Below are 20321 nucleotides of genomic sequence, written 5' to 3' on the forward strand. Positions count from 1 at the left end.
AAAAGGCATCATTAACGAAAATCACTGTTGGCGATAAAAACACATACTTTTAAAAACTGCCCCACAGGAGCAAAAGGACTGAAATGAAGAAAAGCATAAATATAAGCATTTTGAGAAAACTTACGTATTTTTGTTTTGTTTCGCTATAAAATCAAAACTGCAGTGACTCAACTCTTTATGAGGAATGTGGGTGGCTCTGAAAAGAGCCTTTGTTCCGCGATGAGCCTCACAAAGCGTTTACTTGGTCTTAGCCTTGTGGCTGTCGGTCTTCTTGGGCAGCAGCACGGCCTGGATGTTGGGCAGCACGCCGCCCTGCGCGATCGTCACCTTGCCCAGCAGCTTGTTGAGCTCCTCGTCGTTGCGGATGGCGAGCTGCAGGTGGCGGGGGATGATGCGCGTCTTCTTGTTGTCGCGGGCCGCGTTGCCCGCCAGCTCCAGGATCTCGGCCGTCAGGTACTCGAGCACGGCCGCCAGGTACACCGGGGCGCCGGCGCCCACGCGCTCCGCGTAGTTGCCCTTGCGCAGCAGGCGGTGCACGCGGCCCACGGGGAACTGCAGCCCGGCCCGCGACGAGCGCGACTTGGCCTTGGCGCGCGCCTTCCCGCCCTGCTTCCCGCGGCCGGACATCGCAGCAATTCAGCAGCAACAGCAACAACAACGACCGCAATCGAAAAGAGACGAGTACGCTCTGAGTCAGGTCAACGCCTGCATTTTATACGACTCGGCCGGATCAGAAGACGCCTCTTGTGATTGGCTGCGAGGGAGGCATTGCACAGGCAGCCAATAGAAAAGCGGATCGAGACGTGTCCAATAGCGAATCTCGGCGCCGCGCGCGGAGCTAAAGCCGAGCCAATAGCGATGCAGCGAGATCGGCGGTGCCGCTATAAAAGAGGCTCTTGAGGTTGTAGCTCTGTTGCGAGCTGTTGGTGTCTGTGTTTTGTGAGGCACAGAGCTGTGGTTGCTGCGATGCCTGAGCCGGCCAAATCCGCTCCCGCGCCCAAGAAGGGCTCCAAGAAGGCGGTGACCAAGACGCAGAAGAAAGGCGACAAGAAGCGCAAGAAGAGCCGCAAGGAGAGCTACTCCATCTACGTGTACAAGGTGCTGAAGCAGGTGCACCCCGACACGGGCATCTCGTCCAAGGCCATGGGCATCATGAACTCCTTCGTCAACGACATCTTCGAGCGCATCGCCGGCGAGGCGTCGCGCCTGGCGCACTACAACAAGCGCTCCACCATCACGTCGCGGGAGATCCAGACGGCCGTGCGGCTGCTGCTGCCCGGCGAGCTGGCCAAGCACGCCGTGTCCGAGGGCACCAAGGCTGTCACCAAGTACACCAGCTCCAAGTAGGGCGTCTCGGACCGTCACTTTCAACCCAAAGGCTCTTTTAAGAGCCACCTACACTTTCAACGAAAGAGCTTTCACTTTATTTCATTTTATCTGTTATACATGAGTTGCTTCAGTTATCTGTTGTTAGACACCTCCCTTGTGCCATCAATCTCCTGTGTGGCGTTAGTCAAAGTCCTTTCTGAGAAGTGAGAAAGGTGGGAAAAGGTTAACGTGCTCTCTTCACTAACGTTTTGCCGTGGTCTCCCCTCATCTGCATACACCACAGACAAATGCCAAATATTGCAAAGGTGTGCTCAAGAATTAATTAATTTCTAGGGAAATATATATTTCTTTAGTTCATCACTTAATTGGTCTTCCCGTCTGAGAAATACAATCCTTTAAAACAAGTGATTTAAAATATTAATTAGACACTTACCTTTTAATTCTTGTTTGTTATTTTATTATTCTCAGTAATAGCGTGTTGACGGCTCCAGAGCTCAATAGCCTTAATCCTAAGTGATTTCTTAGTTCCTGCTGCCCCCTTATGGGTGTTTCTGAATTTTCTGTCATTTTTTTGCTTTACAGTATCGGGTTAAGGCCTCCAATTCAGATATATATGAAAATCTGCAAACTGATTTAAAAGGCGTGTGTTTGGTTTGTTTTTTTGGTTTTGTTTTTAGATTGTAATGTTAAATTTTTATGGTCCTGCCTTCTTTTTTTTTTCAGTCTCATTTTACTGTGCTCCTGCATATTGAAAAACATCCTGTATAAAACACGATTTTAATACTTAATTTACAATTAATCCCCAGGATTTTGCAAATAGTAACGTGTTTTACAAGCAGTGCGTGAAGGCGACAAAATAAGAAAACACATTAGTTAAAAGGGGGGAAAGCAGTCTGAAGCAGAAGAGTTTACATCCATTTGACTGAACCTGATGACAGCTCCTAGGGAGGAGAGGCGAGTACATAACCGACTGACTGCAGTTGTCCTGGGCTAAAAACTGCAGTTTAAAAAATCGACCTGGCTCCAGAGTAAGCAAAAATTGCCCGGGACTCATTACAAATTTTATTAAGGTATCCGGAAGTATTCTTTAAGAAATCTTCTAACAACTTACAGACTTACATAATAGCAAGACTGCTACAACAGATTAGATTTCTCTAATTCAAAACAACTCCTCCCACTCCCGACCGTGAAAATTCCTCCGACCGTATCGACTAAGAACGCTTTTCGTTCAAAAGCAGCGCTACAGCTCTTTCAATTGTGCATGTGGTGGCTCTTAAAAGAGCCTTTGGGTCTATGCGGGCTGATTCAATGCCTGACCAGGAAAGGCTGCGGCAAGACACTTTTATGCACGCTCGCCGCGGATGCGCCGGGCCAGCTGGATGTCTTTGGGCATGATGGTGACGCGCTTGGCGTGGATGGCGCAGAGGTTGGTGTCCTCGAAGAGCCCCACCAGGTAGGCCTCGCTGGCCTCCTGCAGCGCCATGACGGCCGAGCTCTGGAAGCGCAGGTCGGTCTTGAAGTCCTGCGCGATCTCGCGCACCAGGCGCTGGAAGGGCAGCTTGCGGATCAGCAGCTCCGTGGACTTCTGGTAGCGCCGGATCTCGCGCAGCGCCACCGTGCCGGGCCGGTAGCGGTGCGGCTTCTTGACGCCGCCCGTGGCCGGCGCGCTCTTGCGAGCAGCCTTGGTGGCCAGCTGCTTGCGGGGCGCCTTCCCGCCCGTCGATTTACGCGCTGTCTGCTTCGTGCGCGCCATCGCTGACCAACACAGCAACACTCGCTCGCTTGCAACAGCGATCTCGCAGGCGCGCCGCGGCGCCGCTATTTATGGTCCCTGCGGGCCCCGCCCCTTGGCCGCCCGCGCGCCACCGGCCGGCTGCCATTGGACGCTTCGCGCGAGCCCTGGAAGAGCCCCCGCCTCCGGGGCGCCCCGTCCCCGCCCCCTCTGAACGGCGGCTTGCAAGGGACGGGAGGGGCGGCAGCACCTCAGGCCAGCAATGTAGAGCGGTCTCGGTGCCCTCTTTTTTCCAAAGCCGCTCCACTCTCGTTCATCTCCGGCCTCGGGGCCGCTGGCTAAAGCTGCCGCCGGTAGCCGCCTCCGTCCCCGAAAACTCGCGGTTTTTTCCCGCTCAGTTGCTGCGTTCGATTCAGAGCCGCGGCAGAAAGGCTGAAGATGCAGGCGGCAGCCGACTTCTCTGGCCAAGCCGAGCTTCCCCGGCTGCTGCCCGGCCCGGTGGAAGCGCCGCGTCTCTTGCGGGGAGCGCGGCCCGGTGGAGCGCGGGCTGCGCGCCGCGAGCGCCACCAATGAGCGCCGTGTCGGGCGGTGCGTGAGGCGGCCGGGCCCGCCCACGGGGAGGCTCCGCGCAGTCCTCACTCAGGTCGGACCGAGCGCGGTAGTGGTGTGGCCCCGACTCTGCCCGCCCGCCTCCGGCTCCGTCCGCTGCTCGGCGGCGGAATTTACGGGGCGCGGGGACAGGTCTCTGGAGAGAAAGGCGGTACAAAGAGGGGAAAGAGCCGCGCCGGGGAGCATGTCCTCAGTGCTACCGCTTGTGCAGGGCTGTGTAGTTCGTGGGCGAGAACGTACATTGATGGGAGGGAAGGCGTCCATCTCGGAGCCTTTTGCTCAAAAAAACCCCAGAAAAACCGGAGCACAGGGTCGTCTGGAACCTCCTGTGCTTTAAATGCTCCCGATTCACACCGTCAGTCATTCCCGTAGCTCAACAGGGAAACAGCACATACTAGTAGTCAGGAACAGATTTGTTTCGGCCGTTTTGAGACCACCGACTTCATTCGTTCGTCTAATCCGCCCTCGGCAAACCGTGCCTCTACTAAAAGCGGGCTCACACGGGTCTTTTAGGGAATTATGAACGTTCACTTGTCAGTTGAAGCAAATGTAGAACATATACTTTTACCGCAAACAATGCACGTCCCGCTGTCGTTACAATGTACAATGCTTTCACACTGTAACCTCTGCTTTCCCGGAAAAATACCTAAACAGCAAAGTACAGGTAACCATAGCATCATCTCTGTTATTGAAAAGATGTCCAGGAGGTCTGGCACAGGGCGCAGAAGCAGCTTGTTTGGATATTTGGTGAGAGCCGTGATGTCCTCGGTGACTAAAGTTGTTTTCCCCTGCCAGCTACATGCTCCGTTCGGCTCGGGGGGGTTTACGAGACGGGGTTGCCGAGCAATGTGAGTTCTGTGGGCTGCAGAGAGATGTAGTCGCGGGCGCAGAGTGAGGCGATGTGTGCGGCTCCCGCGGGCGCAGAGGAATGCGTGTGTCCGGGAAGAGCAAAGCGAAGTGTTTGCCTTTTGAAGCACAGAGCGTGTGTGTCATCGGGGAGGGGAGATCCATGCCATGTCGGGGGCTGACTGAGGTGTGTGTCCACCGGTGCAGAGTGGTGCGTGTGTCGGGTGGTGCGGAGCAATGGGTGCGTAGGGAAGTAGCAGAGTGCTGTGTCCTCCTTCGGGGAGGACAGAAACAATGCGTTAGCAGGCGCTTAACAATGTCAGCTGGTGCAGAACGAACTGTGTGTTTACTGGGCTCAGGAGGTACCGCATGTCGTAGGAAGCAGAGCGATTATGTGTCGGGGGCTGCGGAGGGCTCTGTGTGTCGAGACGTAAGGCTAACGTGGACTGAGGGCGCTCAGCGATGTGTTTCGGCAGAGGGTGGGGAGTGTGTGGGGACGGCGGCGCAGGGCACTCAGATACGGGACTGTCGTCCGCTGCGTGCATGCTCGGGTGCAGAGCGATTGGTTTGTAAAACAGTGCAGAGCGAGGTGCTTTCCTTTGGGAGGGAAGCGATATGTGTATATATCGGCGGAGAGCGATGAGTGTGTGCGGGAGGAGCGGGACGATGCCCGTGTCACTGGGAGAAGAGCGTATTTCGAGAGACGCAGAGCGACGGCAGCACCGAACGCAGGGCGATGTGTGTGTCCGGGGATGCACGATGATGTCGGCGCCGGGGAGTGCAAATCTAATTTGTTTTTCTGGGTGCACTGTCTTTTTCGGGATCATAGAGCTGTGTGTATGTTTGCATATCGTTTAATGGTACACATATTATGGAAAGTTTAGAAAGTGAAGGGTGTGTAAGCTGAACAAAGCAGAGTGCTGAAACACAGCAATGGGCTGCGGAGAGAAGAGGTCACTGTAATAAATACTCCGTGTTTGGTCTCCCGAGCCCTTGGAAGGAGACATCAGGTCTTCCTTGACGTGGGAGTGAATGTTGTGAAATTCACTAGGTCGTAATTCACCAGTTTCATTCCATGTTTCTTCGGTCGAGCTTGCACAAGCGGCGGCAGCGCAGCGAGAGGTGAAACCACCTTTCATTTCCGTGTTCCCCTTCGCCCTCCCTGCCCTCCTTACCCGAGGCTCTCTCGGCGGTCGGACCCTCCTCCGCCCAGCCAAGGGAAGCCGAGCTGGTCACGAAGGTGCCCGCCGGGATCAGGAGCTCGGTGACATCGCTCCGCCCTGGCCCCGGCGCCGCGTCCCGGCTGCTCTCCGCGCCCGGCTTTGCGACTGAGATGTTAATTACACACACATCCCCCTGACGATCTTGTATCTCTATCATGTGTCTATTAATTTCTATAAACATTGGGTTTAACGGGTTAGTTACTTTCTGTTTCTTGAATCTCTGCAGGAAGCCCTTGAAATGTCAAACTTACGGCCCCCAAATTAAAACTTGGGCTTCCGAGGTCCGTGCGGAAACAGGACAAACTTGTACAGAGTCCCACAGCGGTAATCATGTCCTGGAGCAACTCCTTTCCCCAGCCGCTGCACCCTGCTTAGCCCGTCCTGTCTAGGTGGGACCGCCGCGGGGCTGACAGCAAACCTGAATTTACTTTTCCTCTTGGTACTAAGCCTCTGTCTTGTCTGGGTGTTGAGTGAAAAGTGACTGTACGTGGAAGTTTCCTAAGTGTGGGAACTGCTGAAATAAAAGCCGTGTCCTATCTTGTATGGAAGTATTGGACTCCTCCTCAGATCATCCCTGTCTCTCCATTTGTCGCTGCTGAAATCTGTGGAGTACAACACACACGGGAAATACCCACGAATAGAGAAATGGTTTAGGGGAACCTGCGGCGATCAGGCTCAGGGCCAAATTACAGCACTGTTCCTTTCAGCAGTCCAAACCCTCCTCCCAGCCTTCACAATGGGCAGACTGTCACTCAGGAGCACACTCCAACCCATCCCCTCCTGTCAGTGGCACACCTGGGCACAGATTTGGCCGTGAAGCCACACGTCACCTAACACAGCAGTTATCACGAACTGACCTTCTTCCTCCGTGTTATCCTTAGCTTTCCAAGAACAGTTTCATACAGACTCCTAAGGTGAAAATACCTTGGCATGGGATGGAGAGAACATTCTTCTCAGTGACGGTATTATGTGGTTTCTCTTCTCAAAACTATGGCAACTATCACTGACATAAACAAATATTTTACCAACCAGTTTAACACTTTTGCTTGCATTTGATCTAGAAAAGTCGCATGGTCCCAGGCCTTTTTTATTTTTTTATTATTTTTTTTTTAAAAGAGAAACTAAATAAAAAACACTCTTCTTGGTGGATTTTTGCTGACAGGTTATCTCTCTGCCACTGATAGCCTGTTAAAATCTTCTCCCTAATAGGCACTGGTGCATATGGTATTTTGCATCCGGAAAAAAGCTAACTGCCATGGAAAAAGATAGTGAGTAACAGCTAGGAAGACACTCTTAAAAACAAACAAAAAAAAAACCCCAAAACCCAGCAAACAAACAAAACCTCATCACCACATTAAAAAAATCACACAGTAAAAAACCAACCCCAAATCGACCCAGGCAGTATAAATCATTTTTTCTTTGGGAGTTGCTTACTAAACTGAATCTGTAAGGAACAAAACCATAAGAGCCCCCACAGTTAGTTTGATGCATTTCTAAAAAAAATTCTGTATAGAGCTGTAAATGAGTAAGCTGAACGCATTGCTCAGGGTGGATGCACCAAAATGATACCAAGGAAATGGGAGCAGCAAAGAAATAGAAAATATTTACACATTTCAGACAGGTATTTTAACACCTTTTTATTCTTCTAAAATATTGTCTTTCCTGCAGGAGCAGCCCACAGAGACATTTGACCAATCTATTCCTCTCCTAACTTTTTCTGTGCTTTCAGATTTATGTAACAACTGATTCCCTGAACATAGAATGACATTTGGAAGGGAAGTTGGTCGCCATTGCCAGTTCCACATGATGGAAAATCCGACCCTGGGCCAGAAATGCAGACCGAAAATGTTTTATTCATCACAGTAACAGTGTACAGGCAGATTTCATTGCTGTTCTGCTTGTACTTCTGCATCCAAGAGAACTTTGTTCCCATAAAGGAAACATGCTTCTTGTTGTTTTTCCCTTTTCCTTTGCCAGACTTTAAGCTAATTTGTTTTTCAAGTTTTCTCAGACTTGAAACTCTGCACTCCACCTACTGGTTTTTAACACCTTGACTTTGGGGTTGCATTCAGTCTCAGATTTTACCTTCCATGCTGTGCCTGTGCATCTCTGAAAGGACATCTCTGAATCCACTGGCTCCACTTTCTGGGCTCAACCTCATACCAACCTCATCCCAGCAGACTTGCTCAGTGATCCAGGATGGTGTGGCTGTGCCCAGTCACTGTCACGATCCCTGCCCCACTCACCATGCGCATTAAATATTAAAAAAGAATTGTAGTAATTCAACTGATTGATTGATTGATTGATCTGAACTGGTTCTTGAAATTATCCTTTAACTGAGCTCAGAAGTTATCAGAAATTTTGTGCTCTGGAATTATCAAGGAACTATTTCTCTCTTGCTTTAAGCCAAAATAAAAGTGTTGAAAAAATCTGAGTATTTTTTTAAGACATTAAAAAATTAAAAAAAATTAAAAAATTAAATTAATTAAATTTAAATTAAAATTAAAAATTTTTAATTAATTAAAAAAAAAATTAAAAATTAAAAAAATTAAAAAAAAATAAAAAAAAATTAAAAAAATTAAATTAAAAATTTAAAATTAAATTAAAAAAAAATTAAAATTAAAAAATTAAATTAAATTTAATTAATTAAAATTAATTAAAAAAATTTAATTTAATTAAATTAAATTAATTTAAATTAAAATTAAATTAAATTAAAAATTAAATTAAAAAAAAAATTAAAAAAAAATTAAAAATTTTAAAAATTAATTAATTTTTAAATTAATTAATTAAAAAAATTAAAAATTATTAAAAAATTAAATTAAATTAAAAATTAAAAAAAAAATTAAATTAAAAAAAAAAAAAAAAAGCAAGCTGTCTCTGTGTAATACCTAAACTTCCTGCCTAATGCCTACCATAACTCTGCCCACAGACTTTTTTGTTTTAAGAGATTGCTGTTTTACCTGGTGCCTTTAAGTCACTATAAATACAAAAATCTTTTGTCCTGAGGAGGAGTCCTTTGCTGTAAACAGAACAGTATGTAATTATAAGTTCTTCCCTATTGAGACATGAAGTTTTCTTACTCATGTAACAATGTGTTATGGTTTAGAATATCATGATAAAACAGTTTTTAAATAAAATCCATCATGAATGGACAAAAGATGTCTTTCAAATCACACAAAGTCTGCAATTACATCAAGGGCAGGTTTGAGTTGCCATGAGTAACTCTGTGACTTTAGTTATGGGGTTTTTTTTGTACCAGAACCACCTAAAAGTCAGAATTAATTTATCTGTACAACATATATGAGGTATCACTACTCAGTAGCACAAGTATCAGGAAGAGCTTGAGAAAATATTGGAGTTACTGAGCAGACTTAGGCAGCCCCAGGTGAAAAACATGGAAATGGGGCTTTGCAGCTACAGGCTTCGTGCTTGACTTGATCACCCTGTTTGAAGTATGCACATACAGGCTGCACTCCTGCCTCCTCAGCTGCATCTGTGAGATGGATGTCTCCATAAATCTTCCTGAGCAAACACTGAAAGGCAGTCACAGTCATAGTTCACTCACTTAGTGAGATTAATCTCATGTAGTGAGATTAATCTCATGCAGTGAGATTAATCACAAGACTGAAGTGCTGAAATTGATGGCTATAAACTGTCCAGAAAGATCAGGAAATAAGGGTGGGGGCAGGTTGTCTTCTACGGAAAAAAAAAAAAAAAAAAAAAAAAAAAAAAAAAAAAAAAAAAAAAGCTTGATTGTGAAGAACTGTGTTAGAAAAACAGTGATGAACGACTGAGCTTTTCTGGGTACAAATCTAGAGGCCAAGCCAAAAAAGGAAACCTCATGGTTGGTATTTACCATAGGCCACCCAAACAAAAGAAGGAGGATGCTGATGAAGCTTCTTTTTTCAACTACAAGTGCCATCATAATCATATGATCCTGCTGGGGAGCATCAATCAACCTGACATCTGCTGGAAACGTGGCACAGAAAGCCATGAGTTACCAGAACACTCCTAGAGCATGTTGAAGATGATTTTTTTTATCCAGGTGAAAAAAAGTCCAACCAGAGAAGAAGCACTACCCGACCTGTTCTTGCCAACAAAAATTAACTACTTGAGGAGGTCAAGAATAGTGTTAACCTGGGCTGATGCCTAAGCCCAGACCTATCATAAATTTGAGGGATATGGCCAGGCAAACTACAGAGATAAGATATTGAATTTCATAAATATTCAGTTGCTTAAGAAAATAGGATATGGAAATCCTTTGGAAACTGCCCTCAGGGCGAAGGAGAAGGACAGGCCTGAAAGTTATTTAAGGATATTTGTCCTATGGAGCAGGTGGACTTGATTCCCATATGTCAAAAAGCAAGCTGGGAAGGTAGAAAGCCAATGTGGCTGAGTAAAGACCTTCTGGTTGAACTGAAGTGAAAGGAGTAAATGCACAGGCAGTGGAAGCAGAGACACATATCCTGGGAAGAACACAGAGCACTGTCCAGGTGTGTAGGGATGGAATCAGAAAAGCTAAAGTACATCTGTAACTGAATATGGAAAGGGATGTGAAGAATAACGAAGGCTACTGTAGGTACACTGATCAGAAAAGGAGGACTAAATAAAATGCCCCCCACCAAAAAAGACAGGAAATTTAGTGACTACTGGCACAGAGAAGACTGAGACACCCAACAAATTTGCTGTCTCTGTTTTCACTGGCAGTCTCTCTTTCCCATCTCCTAAGTCTATGAAACTCAAGGCATGGACAAGGGGAACAAAGTCCCTCCCCTGCTGTAAGAGAAGATCAGGTTCAAGACTGCCTGAGGAACCTGAATATACATAAACCCATGGCACCTAAGGGGATTCATCCCAGGGCCTTCAGGACATTAGCAGGTATAGTTGCAATATAGATAGTGTTTAATATTTTCATCAATAGCCCATAGTGGGATTGAGTGCACCCTCATCAAGTTTGTGACACCGTGCTCAGTGGTGCCATCGATTCACTGGAGGGAAGGGATACCATGCTGAGGGAGCTTGACAGGCTTGATGAGTGGACCCATGTGAACCTCATGAAGCCCAGCAATGTCAAAAGCATGGCCCTGCACCCAGGTCAGGGCCATTCCAAATGTCAGTACAGACTGCAGGATGAGCTGATTGCAAGCAGCCCTGCATAGAAAGACTCAGAGATATGGGTAGATCAAAATTTGGACATGAGGTGGCAATGTGCACTTGCTGCTCAGAAAGCCAGTTGTATCCTGGGCTGCATTAAAAAAAAAAAAAAAAAAAAAAAAAAAAAAAAAAAAAAAGCACAGCTAGCAGGTTTAGGGAGGTGATTCTCTTCATTCACTCTACTCTAATGAGACCTCACCTGGAGTACTGCACCTACCTCTGGGGTCCCCAGTACAAGAAAGACTTGGAGGAGAACCACAGGAGAGTCATGAAACTGATGAGGGAGCTAGAACACTTCTTCCATGAAGAAAGTCTGGGAGAGTAGTGTTTTTTAGGCCTGGAGAAGACAAGGCTCTGGGCAGACCTCAGTGTGGCCTTTGACATATGAAGAATACTTTTAAGAAAGACAGAGAAAGTCTTTTTACCAGGGCCTGTAGGGGCTAGGCAAGGGGAAAGGTTTTAAAAGTGAGAGAAGTTAGATTTAAATAGGCTCTAAGGAAGAAAATTTTCATTATGAAGGTGGTGTGACACACTGGAACAAGTTGCCAAGAGAAGTTGTTGATGCCTTCAATGGAAGATTCCAAAGTCACCTGGGATAAGGCTTTGATCAACCTGATCCAGTGAAAGATGTCTTTGCCCATGACAATGATGTTGGTCTAGACAATCTTTGAAGGACCCTTCCAACACGAATCATGCTATGATTCTGTAGTGCATCAAGTCACATGGGCTTATAGGAAGGACCTTCCTGAAAGCACTTATCCCTACCAGAATAGGAGAAAAGGGAGTTATTGAATTCCTGACTGAACTTTGGAAAATTTTCGTAGAATTATAGCATCGTAAAATATGCTGGGTTGGAAGGGACCCATCAGCACCATCGAGTTCAAATGCTGGCCATGTGCAGGACACCTCAAGAGTCACCCCATGTGCCTGAATGTGTTATCCAAATGCTTCTTGAACTCTGTCAGGCTGGTGCTGTGACCATTCCCTGGGGAGCCTCTTCCAGAGCCCAGCCACCCTCTGGGTGAAGAACTTTGTCCTGATATCCAGCTTAAACCTTCCCTGACTCAGCTTCATGGTATTTCCTTGAGTCCTGTCACTAGTCATAGAAGTTAAAGAGATCAGTGTCTGCCTCTCCTCTTCCTCTCATGAGGAAGCTTCAGACTGTGATGAGTTCTCCCCTCAGTCTCCTCCAGGCTGAACAGATCAAATGACCTCAGCTGCTCCTCATACGGCTTCCCCTCCAGATCCTTTGACATCCTTGTGGCCCTTCTTCATATGCTCTCTAATCACTTAATGTCTTTTTTATACTGTGGCACCAAAACTGTCCCCAGCACTCGAGTTGAGGCTACCCCAGGGCAGAGCAGGACAATCCCCTCCCTTGCCTGGCTGGGGATGCTGTTCCTGATGCCCCCCAGGACAGGGCTGGCCCTCCTGGCTGCCAGGGCACTGCTGGCTCATGTTCAACTTGCCATCAACCAGGACTCCCAGCTCCCTTTCCATGGCACTGCTTTCCAGCATCTCATTCCTCAGTCTGTACACACAACTAGAATTGCCCTGTCTGAGGTGCAGATTCCAGCACTTACCCTTTTTAAACTTCATATAGTTCATGGTTGCCCATCTCTAATTTGTCAAGGTCTCTCTGCAGGGCCCCTCTGCATTTCAGGGAGTTGCCAGCTCCTCCCAGTTTAGTGTCAATGACAGACTTAGCATTCCTTTGAGCCCTGCATCCCAGTTGCTAACAAAGATATTGAAGAGAATTGAGAGAGGATGGAGCCCTGCAGAACCCCACTAGTGATGTTACCCCAGTCACTCTTAACTCTTTGTTGCTTGATGTGTGAGAAAGAGTTTGCCCAACATATCGGGCCCTTGGTTCCCTGCAGAAGGGAGTGTCTGATTACAATCACCTTCTTTTCCTCAAAACAGAGGAGGTCTTGATGTGGGGGTACAGATGGTGTTGGTTTAGGAGGTCCCTCTATCCCAGAAGGGTTCACTCCATCAGTTGTCTGGCCTTCTACTTCCAAGGTCTCATATCTGTTGTAGAAGGTGCCAGTCCTACTTGTTATGTTTTCAGAAGGAGGAGGAAGCTTCCTTCTGGTCCACCACTTCCAAATATCTCTGTCCACTATATTTAAAAATGTTCTCTTACCAGAAGGACCAAGGAAATCACTACCTTTGCTCCTGATCTTTCAACCAATCAAGGCCAAATGGTATTTAATAAATGGTCTGGTAGCTCGACATCTTTTTTAAAGGGGAAAATAGAAGACAGAAGTGATTTTGTTTTTACTGAGATCATAATATTTGAAGCAATGATTTCTTTAAATTAAGTTCACTTATTAATTAAAGGAATTAAACTTTTATTTCTCCTTCCCTCCTCTACCTGAAAACCTTTGCAAGATCTCTTTTCATTTCCTTCTTTGCTTAGACTAAAAATAGCTGTCTATGTGGTTGTGAAAAAACAAAATTCTAAAAGTCCAGATAGGTGGTCAAAATTTTGGAGGAGCAGGAAAAAGAACTTTTAAGAAAGTACATAGAATGTTCCAGGAGTGTGCTGCTATATCAGCTGTTTGGAAGTAGGATAGAGGCCTAGCCTAAACCCAGGAAAATGCATTTGCAAAGGTTCAAGTGAATTTAAAGATAAAGGAACTAGTGTCTGCATGAGATTAGAATACATTAAGCTACAGAATTTGAAGGAAATTTATATGCTACAGAATTATCCCCCAGATATTTCTCCCTAGTGGTGTGTATCCTTCCCAAGAGATTCACTCCTGTGCCAATGTAGTTCACAGCCTGAAATTCACAGCCGATTCAGCAGATGAAACTACCATGAAATACAGAATCAGGACATAACCAAATCCACCTCAACTTCTGGTTTTATCCTCTCCCACATGATGTTTTTCTGCTGGTTGTCTTCCCTAGAAAAAAGCTTGTCTGAAATGCCACCACATCTCCTGAGAGTCTTTAGTACACCCCAGTCAAGATAATCGAGTACCACTGACAAGTTCATAGAACTGCCCCACCATCATCAAAACTTCACAAGAGAGTGTGTGATATTTTATTATCAGAAGATAAAGTGAAAGGAGGCAAATAACTCTATTTACAATCATACAAATCAATCACCAGGGTCTCAGATTCTTTTCCACATATACTACAAATGTTTAATCATTACTATGCGTTTGCTAGCCAACTCATCTCATGAAAACATCATTTTTATGTACATTCAATTTATTCCACATCACAATAGTCATACACTGGAAAAAGCCATGTCATTGCTTCTCTCGGCAGTTCTGAGGACAAAATTATTTGCTTAAGCCACTTGAATTATATTATTTTATTAAAGAAAGGCCTGCAGCTTTATGTCTGTTTTTCATAATGAAAACATGTGCACTGTATTTTGATATTATTTTGTTTCTCTTTTTTGTAAAATTGCTGATTGTGGCTGACAAAATTCCTGAATTATAATTTAAAACTAAGCAGGAAAATAAACACTACATCGAAAACATAAAAATGAATAGGTTTATCTACTGTGCATCACAAAAATAAGTATTTTGGAGAAAAAATGGGAATATCGTTAATTAAAATATTAATACAAAGGCGCACAAACCCCAGGGGGACAGAGAAGCAACTTTTATGTGTTATTCTGGGACTTTAAAGGTACCTGATTATTTAAGAGAGCTGTTTCAGGTAAATGTTTCTGGTGAAAAATGTCTTTATTTTATGTTTTACCAAGTCCTACTAGAGCTAAAAAGGGCATTGTGTCCAAAGGTTTCATTATTTTGAAGAGACGATGTGTTATGGAAAAAAACTCATAACCCAGATACAAAGCCGAGTGGCTACCTTGTGTTACTTGCATCTTTTCAAAGCTAATTTACACTAAAATAAAGTCTCGAGATTACTCCCATTTTGCAGCACCTCGCTGATAAACACTCTCAGAAACATGTTTCCGATGTTACTGAGACAGCGATGTCAAAAGCAAAGTTTTAATTCAAAAGGAGAAATAAAAATCTTACAGCCCATGAAGTCAAACAATCCCCAAACTGGGGGATTACTGACTTGCCTGAAAGTCATTTCAAGTCTCAGTTGAAAGAAATATCGCAGGACAAAAATATTCTCTGTGCTCAGCAAGAATGCTGAGAACCGGGGTGCTGCGGTTCAGGTTGTTTAAAGAAAAAAAAAATCACTTTTTTGACAGGGAAGAAACACAAAGCGGGCAGCAGGGAGCGGGGCAGGGGGCGGGGCGGGCTCGGGAGCGAACCAATCAGAGCCCTCGAGCTGCTATAAAAGGAGGCGCCGCCGGTACAGCCACATTCGCGCCCGCCGCAATGTCCGAGACCGCGCCCTCTCCCGCCGCTGAGGCAGCACCCGCTGCCCCGGCCCCCGCCGCCAAGGCCGCCGCCAAGAAGCCGAAGAAGGCGGCGAGCGGCTCCAAAGCCCGCAAGCCCGCGGGGCCCAGCGTCACCGAGCTCATCACCAAGGCCGTGTCCGCCTCCAAGGAGCGCAAGGGGCTCTCCCTCGCCGCGCTCAAGAAGGCGCTGGCCGCCGGCGGCTACGATGTGGAGAAGAACAACAGCCGCATCAAGCTGGGGCTCAAGAGCCTCGTCAGCAAGGGCATCTTGGTGCAGACCAAGGGCACCGGCGCCTCCGGCTCTTTCCGTCTCAACAAGAAGCCGGGAGAAGTCAAGGAAAAAGCTCCCAGAAAAAGAACTTCCGTGGCTAAGCCCAAGAAGCCGGCGGTTAAGAAGCCCGCTAGCTCCGCTAAGAAGCCCAAGAAGGTGGTGACAACGAAGAGCCCCAAGAAAGCGAAGAAGCCGGCGGCCAAGAAAGTAGCCAAGAGCCCGAAGAAAGCAACAAAGGCTGCCAAGCCGAAGAAGGTGGCAGTAGCGAAGAGCCCAGCTAAGGCAAAGGTAATGAAGCCCAAAGCGGCCAAGCCAAAAGCCGCAAAGGCAAAAGTGGCCAAGGCAAAGAAGGCAGCGTCCAGTAAGAAGTAAGCTCCCTCACGGAGGAGGACCCTTGCTCCGCATAAAAACCCAACGGCTCTTTTAAGAGCCACAAAAGTTGTCTCAGAAGTGCTGAAATTATTTTTTTAATTAATTAATTTTTTATGTAGAAGTTTTAGTCAGTTGTAAAATTGGCTGCTCTAGGAAAGTCTTTGGAGTTTAAGAAACAATGTCTGCTGAAAGCGGTGCTACTATAACGTGTAAGAGAAAACATGGAAAAGGAAGGGGCACTAATAAAAATCGTGGTACTTACAAGCTTCGTAATACTTATAGCAATTTAGCTCTTTATTGATAAAGTGGGTGGCTCTGAAAAGAGCCTTTGGGTTTATCGTGATGACTGGCAGTCGTTGTTCTTCGGCGCTCACTTGGTCTTAGCCTTGTGGCTGTCGGTCTTCTTGGGCAGCAGCACGGCCTGGATGTTGGGCAGCACGCCGCCCTGCGCGATCGTCACCTTGCCCAGCAGCTTGTTGAGCTCCTCGTCGTTGCGGATGGCGAGCTGCAGGTGGCGGGGGATGATGCGCGTCTTCTTGTTGTCGCGGGCCGCGTTGCCCGCCAGCTCCAGGATCTCGGCCGTCAGGTACTCGAGCACGGCCGCCAGGTACACCGGGGCGCCGGCGCCCACGCGCTCCGCGTAGTTGCCCTTGCGCAGCAGGCGGTGCACGCGGCCCACGGGGAACTGCAGCCCGGCCCGCGACGAGCGCGACTTGGCCTTGGCGCGCGCCTTCCCGCCCTGCTTCCCGCGGCCGGACATCGCAGCGATTCAGCAGCAACAGCAACAACAACGACCGCAATCGAAAAGAGACGAGTACGCTCTGAGTCAGGTCAACGCCTGCATTTTATACGACTCGGCCGGATCAGAAGACGCCTCTTGTGATTGGCTGCGAGGGAGGCATTGCACAGGCAGCCAATAGAAAAGCGGATCGAGACGTGTCCAATAGCGAATCTCGGCGCCGCGCGCGGAGCTAAAGCCGAGCCAATAGCGATGCAGCGAGATCGGCGGTGCCGCTATAAAAGAGGCTCTTGAGGTTGTAGCTCTGTTGCGAGCTGTTGGTGTCTGTGTTTTGTGAGGCACAGAGCTGTGGTTGCTGCGATGCCTGAGCCGGCGAAGTCCGCTCCCGCGCCCAAGAAGGGCTCCAAGAAGGCGGTGACCAAGACGCAGAAGAAAGGCGACAAGAAGCGCAAGAAGAGCCGCAAGGAGAGTTACTCCATCTACGTGTACAAGGTGCTGAAGCAGGTGCACCCCGACACGGGCATCTCGTCCAAGGCCATGGGCATAATGAACTCCTTCGTCAACGACATCTTCGAGCGCATCGCCGGCGAGGCGTCGCGCCTGGCGCACTACAACAAGCGCTCCACCATCACGTCGCGGGAGATCCAGACGGCCGTGCGGCTGCTGCTGCCCGGCGAGCTGGCCAAGCACGCCGTGTCCGAGGGCACCAAGGCTGTCACCAAGTACACCAGCTCCAAGTAGGCGGTTTCTGCGTCCTTTGTCCGATACTATTGACCCAAAGGCTCTTTTAAGAGCCACCCACCTTTTCAGTAAAAGAGCTGATGTGATTTTGGGATTGGGGCCTCGGAGGGAAGTACGCAGTTAGAGTGTAAAACACGTAAATTTTAAAAAGTACTAGTTTGTCATACACATGCTTCAATAGAAATGAGGGCTTTCATACATTTTTTATTCTTAAGAACCCGATTTTCAGGCACGTACACTTTAGGAACCACAGGTTAGGGAACCTAATGCTCTCGCTGGTCTCACAACGGCCAAAACGAGTGCTCTGACTACTTGTACATGGTGTTTTCGGTTAAGCCACGATAACGGAAGACTGAGTCGGAGACATTAAAAACACAGGCGGCTCCATACCCACCCATTGCTGTTGTTTTTCAGTCTCTTGTTTGTGAGCAAAAGACTCTGGAATAGATGCCCGACTTCCCTCACTACCCCAAATGTCGTATCGCAAGTGACCAGGGGAAGCAAAGCCGAATGCGTTCTCCACCCGGCCTGCCCACTCGATGCACAGGTAGGGATAATCAGGCACAGGCTCCCCGGCGCGGCTCTTTCCCCTCTTTCTTCCGCCTCCCTCTCCAGAGACCTGTCCCCAGGCCCCGTAAATTCCGCCGCCGAGCAGCGGACGGAGCCGGAGGCGGGCGGGCAGAATTGGGGCCGCGCCGCTGCCGCGCTCGGTCCGACCTGAGTGAGGACTGCGCGGAGCCTCCCCGTGGGCGGGCCCGGCCGCCTCACGCACCGCCCGACACGGCGCTCATTGGTGGCGCTCGCGGCGCGCAGCCCGCGCTCCACCGGGCCGCGCTCCCCGCAAGAGACGCGGCGCTTCCACCGGGCCGGGCAGCAGCCGGGGAAGCTCGGCCTGGCCAGAGAAGTCGGCTGCCGCCTGCGTCTTCAGCCTTTCTGCCGCGGCTCTGAATCGAACGCGGCTACCGAGCGGGAAGAAACCGCGAGTTCTCGGGGACGGAGGCGGCTACCGGCGGCAGCTTTAGCCAGCGGCCCCGAGGCCGGAGATGAACGAGAGCGGAGCGGCTTTGGAAAAAAGAGGGCGAGCCCGAATCTCGGGCACCGAGACCGCTCTACATTGCTGGCCGGCGGTGCAACCGCCCCTCCCGTCCCTTGCAAGCCGCCGTTCAGAGGGGGCGGGGACGGGGCGAGGACCGGGCGCGTTTCCCGCCCCGGAGGCGGGGGCTCTTCCAGGGCTCGCGCGAAGCGTCCAATGGCAGCCGGCCGGTGGCGCGCGGGCGGCCAAGGGGCGGGGCCAGAAGGGACCATAAATAGCGGCGCCGCGGCGCGCCTGCGAGATCCCTGTTGCAAGCGAGCGATTGCGGCTGTGTTGGTGGTGGGCAGCGATGGCGCGCACGAAGCAGACAGCGCGTAAATCGACGGGCGGGAAGGCGCCCCGCAAGCAGCTGGCCACCAAGGCTGCTCGCAAGAGCGCGCCGGCCACGGGCGGCGTCAAGAAGCCGCACCGCTACCGGCCCGGCACGGTGGCGCTGCGCGAGATCCGGCGCTACCAGAAGTCCACAGAGCTGCTGATCCGCAAGCTGCCCTTCCAGCGCCTGGTGCGCGAGATCGCGCAGGACTTCAAGACCGACCTGCGCTTCCAGAGCTCGGCCGTCATGGCGCTGCAGGAGGCCAGCGAGGCCTACCTGGTGGGGCTCTTCGAGGACACCAACCTGTGCGCCATCCACGCCAAGCGCGTCACCATCATGCCCAAGGACATCCAGCTGGCTCGGCGCATCCGCGGCGAGCGCGCTTAAGTGTCTTGCCGGAGTCTTTTCTGGCCAGGAATTGAGGCAGCCCACATCGACCCAAAGGCTCTTTTAAGAGCCACCACAAGCGCAGTAGAAAGAGCTGTAGCACTGCTTTACGCGTTATTTTGTTAAGGGGTGTGGAGAATGAGGGAGAAAAATAGTGACGTGGGTTATTAAAACAGTTCCAATAAGGCCATGTTTCATCAGCGGGGAGGCGATAAAAACGTTTTAACGATATGTTAGGTTTAAGAAAACTCGGAAGTGAGTGGGTCTCAGGAAAGTTTTCCTTCGTTAAATCATCCGTGTGGAATCCTAGGCATTAGCGCTTACATTCATCCCTCACCTTCTTCCCCCAAACTATGGTCATGTAGAGTCACGCGGCTAAACTGTTACCTCGAAATTTTCTGAGCATAAAACTCAATTTACTGTGCATATGGTGACTACAAAAATATCTCTGGCCTAATTTACTAGCTCATGCTGTCGATCAAGCAATTTATTATATATTATCTCACGATACCGATATTCGTGTACCGCCAGGACTATGCCTCCCCCCTTCAAATAAAGCCGTACGCATTAAACAACAGCGCTACAGCTCTTTTTAGTTGTGCATGTGGTGGCTCTTAAAAGAGCCTTTGGGTCTATGTGGGCTGCTTCAATGCCGGGCCAGGAAAGGCTGCGGCAGAACACTTAGGCACGCTCGCCGCGGATGCGCCGAGCCAGCTGGATGTCCTTGGGCATGATGGTGACGCGCTTGGCGTGGATGGCGCACAGGTTGGTGTCCTCGAAGAGCCCCACCAGGTAGGCCTCGCTGGCCTCCTGCAGCGCCATGACGGCCGAGCTCTGGAAGCGCAGGTCGGTCTTGAAGTCCTGCGCGATCTCGCGCACCAGGCGCTGGAAGGGCAGCTTGCGGATCAGCAGCTCCGTGGACTTCTGGTAGCGCCGGATCTCGCGCAGCGCCACCGTGCCGGGCCGGTAGCGGTGCGGCTTCTTGACGCCGCCCGTGGCCGGCGCGCTCTTGCGAGCAGCCTTGGTGGCCAGCTGCTTGCGGGGCGCCTTCCCGCCCGTCGATTTACGCGCTGTCTGCTTCGTGCGCGCCATCGCTGCCCACCACCAACACAGCCGCAATCGCTCGCTTGCAACAGGGATCTCGCAGGCGCGCCGCGGCGCCGCTATTTA

The 20321-nt window shown here is 49.3% G+C and overlaps 8 protein-coding genes across 8 annotated transcripts; 4 read left to right on the top strand and 4 right to left on the bottom strand.

Annotated features, from left to right (window-relative positions):
- Positions 1 to 187: 187 nt before the first annotated feature.
- On the bottom strand, positions 188 to 659 carry LOC148223617 (histone H2A-like). Its single transcript, XM_088165189.1, has one exon. It carries the CDS (start codon positions 625 to 627, stop codon positions 238 to 240), a length of 390 nt encoding a protein of 129 aa, XP_088021315.1. The 5' UTR covers positions 628 to 659; the 3' UTR covers positions 188 to 237.
- Positions 660 to 696: 37 nt separating this feature from the next.
- On the top strand, positions 697 to 1394 carry LOC148223618 (histone H2B 1/2/3/4/6). The gene has a single exon (XM_088165190.1). The coding sequence runs from the start codon at positions 967 to 969 to the stop codon at positions 1345 to 1347; it is 381 nt and encodes a 126-aa protein (XP_088021316.1). The 5' UTR covers positions 697 to 966; the 3' UTR covers positions 1348 to 1394.
- A 947-nt stretch (positions 1395 to 2341) lies between these two features.
- LOC148223619 (histone H3) lies at positions 2342 to 3143 on the bottom strand. Its single transcript, XM_088165184.1, has one exon. It carries the CDS (start codon positions 3080 to 3082, stop codon positions 2672 to 2674), a length of 411 nt encoding a protein of 136 aa, XP_088021310.1. The 5' UTR covers positions 3083 to 3143; the 3' UTR covers positions 2342 to 2671.
- A 7916-nt stretch (positions 3144 to 11059) lies between these two features.
- On the top strand, positions 11060 to 16153 carry LOC106863082 (uncharacterized). Its single transcript, XM_088165191.1, has one exon. It carries the CDS (start codon positions 15018 to 15020, stop codon positions 15876 to 15878), a length of 861 nt encoding a protein of 286 aa, XP_088021317.1. The 5' UTR covers positions 11060 to 15017; the 3' UTR covers positions 15879 to 16153.
- Positions 16149 to 16802, bottom strand: LOC148223620 (histone H2A-like). The gene has a single exon (XM_088165195.1). It carries the CDS (start codon positions 16636 to 16638, stop codon positions 16249 to 16251), a length of 390 nt encoding a protein of 129 aa, XP_088021321.1. The 5' UTR covers positions 16639 to 16802; the 3' UTR covers positions 16149 to 16248.
- A 28-nt stretch (positions 16803 to 16830) lies between these two features.
- Positions 16831 to 17748, top strand: LOC148223621 (histone H2B 1/2/3/4/6). Its single transcript, XM_088165198.1, has one exon. It carries the CDS (start codon positions 16978 to 16980, stop codon positions 17356 to 17358), a length of 381 nt encoding a protein of 126 aa, XP_088021324.1. The 5' UTR covers positions 16831 to 16977; the 3' UTR covers positions 17359 to 17748.
- Positions 17749 to 17864: 116 nt separating this feature from the next.
- LOC148223622 (histone H3) lies at positions 17865 to 20294 on the top strand. Its single transcript, XM_088165193.1, has one exon. The coding sequence runs from the start codon at positions 18741 to 18743 to the stop codon at positions 19149 to 19151; it is 411 nt and encodes a 136-aa protein (XP_088021319.1). The 5' UTR covers positions 17865 to 18740; the 3' UTR covers positions 19152 to 20294.
- LOC148223623 (histone H3) lies at positions 19621 to 20243 on the bottom strand. The gene has a single exon (XM_088165194.1). It carries the CDS (start codon positions 20241 to 20243, stop codon positions 19833 to 19835), a length of 411 nt encoding a protein of 136 aa, XP_088021320.1. The 3' UTR covers positions 19621 to 19832.
- Positions 20295 to 20321: the final 27 nt, after the last annotated feature.

Source organism: Sturnus vulgaris, chromosome 5 (genome assembly GCF_052056855.1).
Source record: "Sturnus vulgaris isolate bStuVul1 chromosome 5, bStuVul1.hap1, whole genome shotgun sequence".
Lineage (NCBI taxonomy): Eukaryota > Metazoa > Chordata > Aves > Passeriformes > Sturnidae > Sturnus > Sturnus vulgaris.

What these genes read in the sequence shown, in the direction of transcription:
- LOC148223617 (XM_088165189.1), bottom strand. Translation starts at nt 627, where the DNA reads ATGTCCGGCCGCGGGAAGCAGGGCGGGAAGGCGCGCGCCAAGGCCAAG.
- LOC148223618 (XM_088165190.1), top strand. Translation starts at nt 967, where the DNA reads ATGCCTGAGCCGGCCAAATCCGCTCCCGCGCCCAAGAAGGGCTCCAAG.
- LOC148223619 (XM_088165184.1), bottom strand. Translation starts at nt 3,082, where the DNA reads ATGGCGCGCACGAAGCAGACAGCGCGTAAATCGACGGGCGGGAAGGCG.
- LOC106863082 (XM_088165191.1), top strand. Translation starts at nt 15,018, where the DNA reads ATGCTGAGAACCGGGGTGCTGCGGTTCAGGTTGTTTAAAGAAAAAAAA.
- LOC148223620 (XM_088165195.1), bottom strand. Translation starts at nt 16,638, where the DNA reads ATGTCCGGCCGCGGGAAGCAGGGCGGGAAGGCGCGCGCCAAGGCCAAG.
- LOC148223621 (XM_088165198.1), top strand. Translation starts at nt 16,978, where the DNA reads ATGCCTGAGCCGGCGAAGTCCGCTCCCGCGCCCAAGAAGGGCTCCAAG.
- LOC148223622 (XM_088165193.1), top strand. Translation starts at nt 18,741, where the DNA reads ATGGCGCGCACGAAGCAGACAGCGCGTAAATCGACGGGCGGGAAGGCG.
- LOC148223623 (XM_088165194.1), bottom strand. Translation starts at nt 20,243, where the DNA reads ATGGCGCGCACGAAGCAGACAGCGCGTAAATCGACGGGCGGGAAGGCG.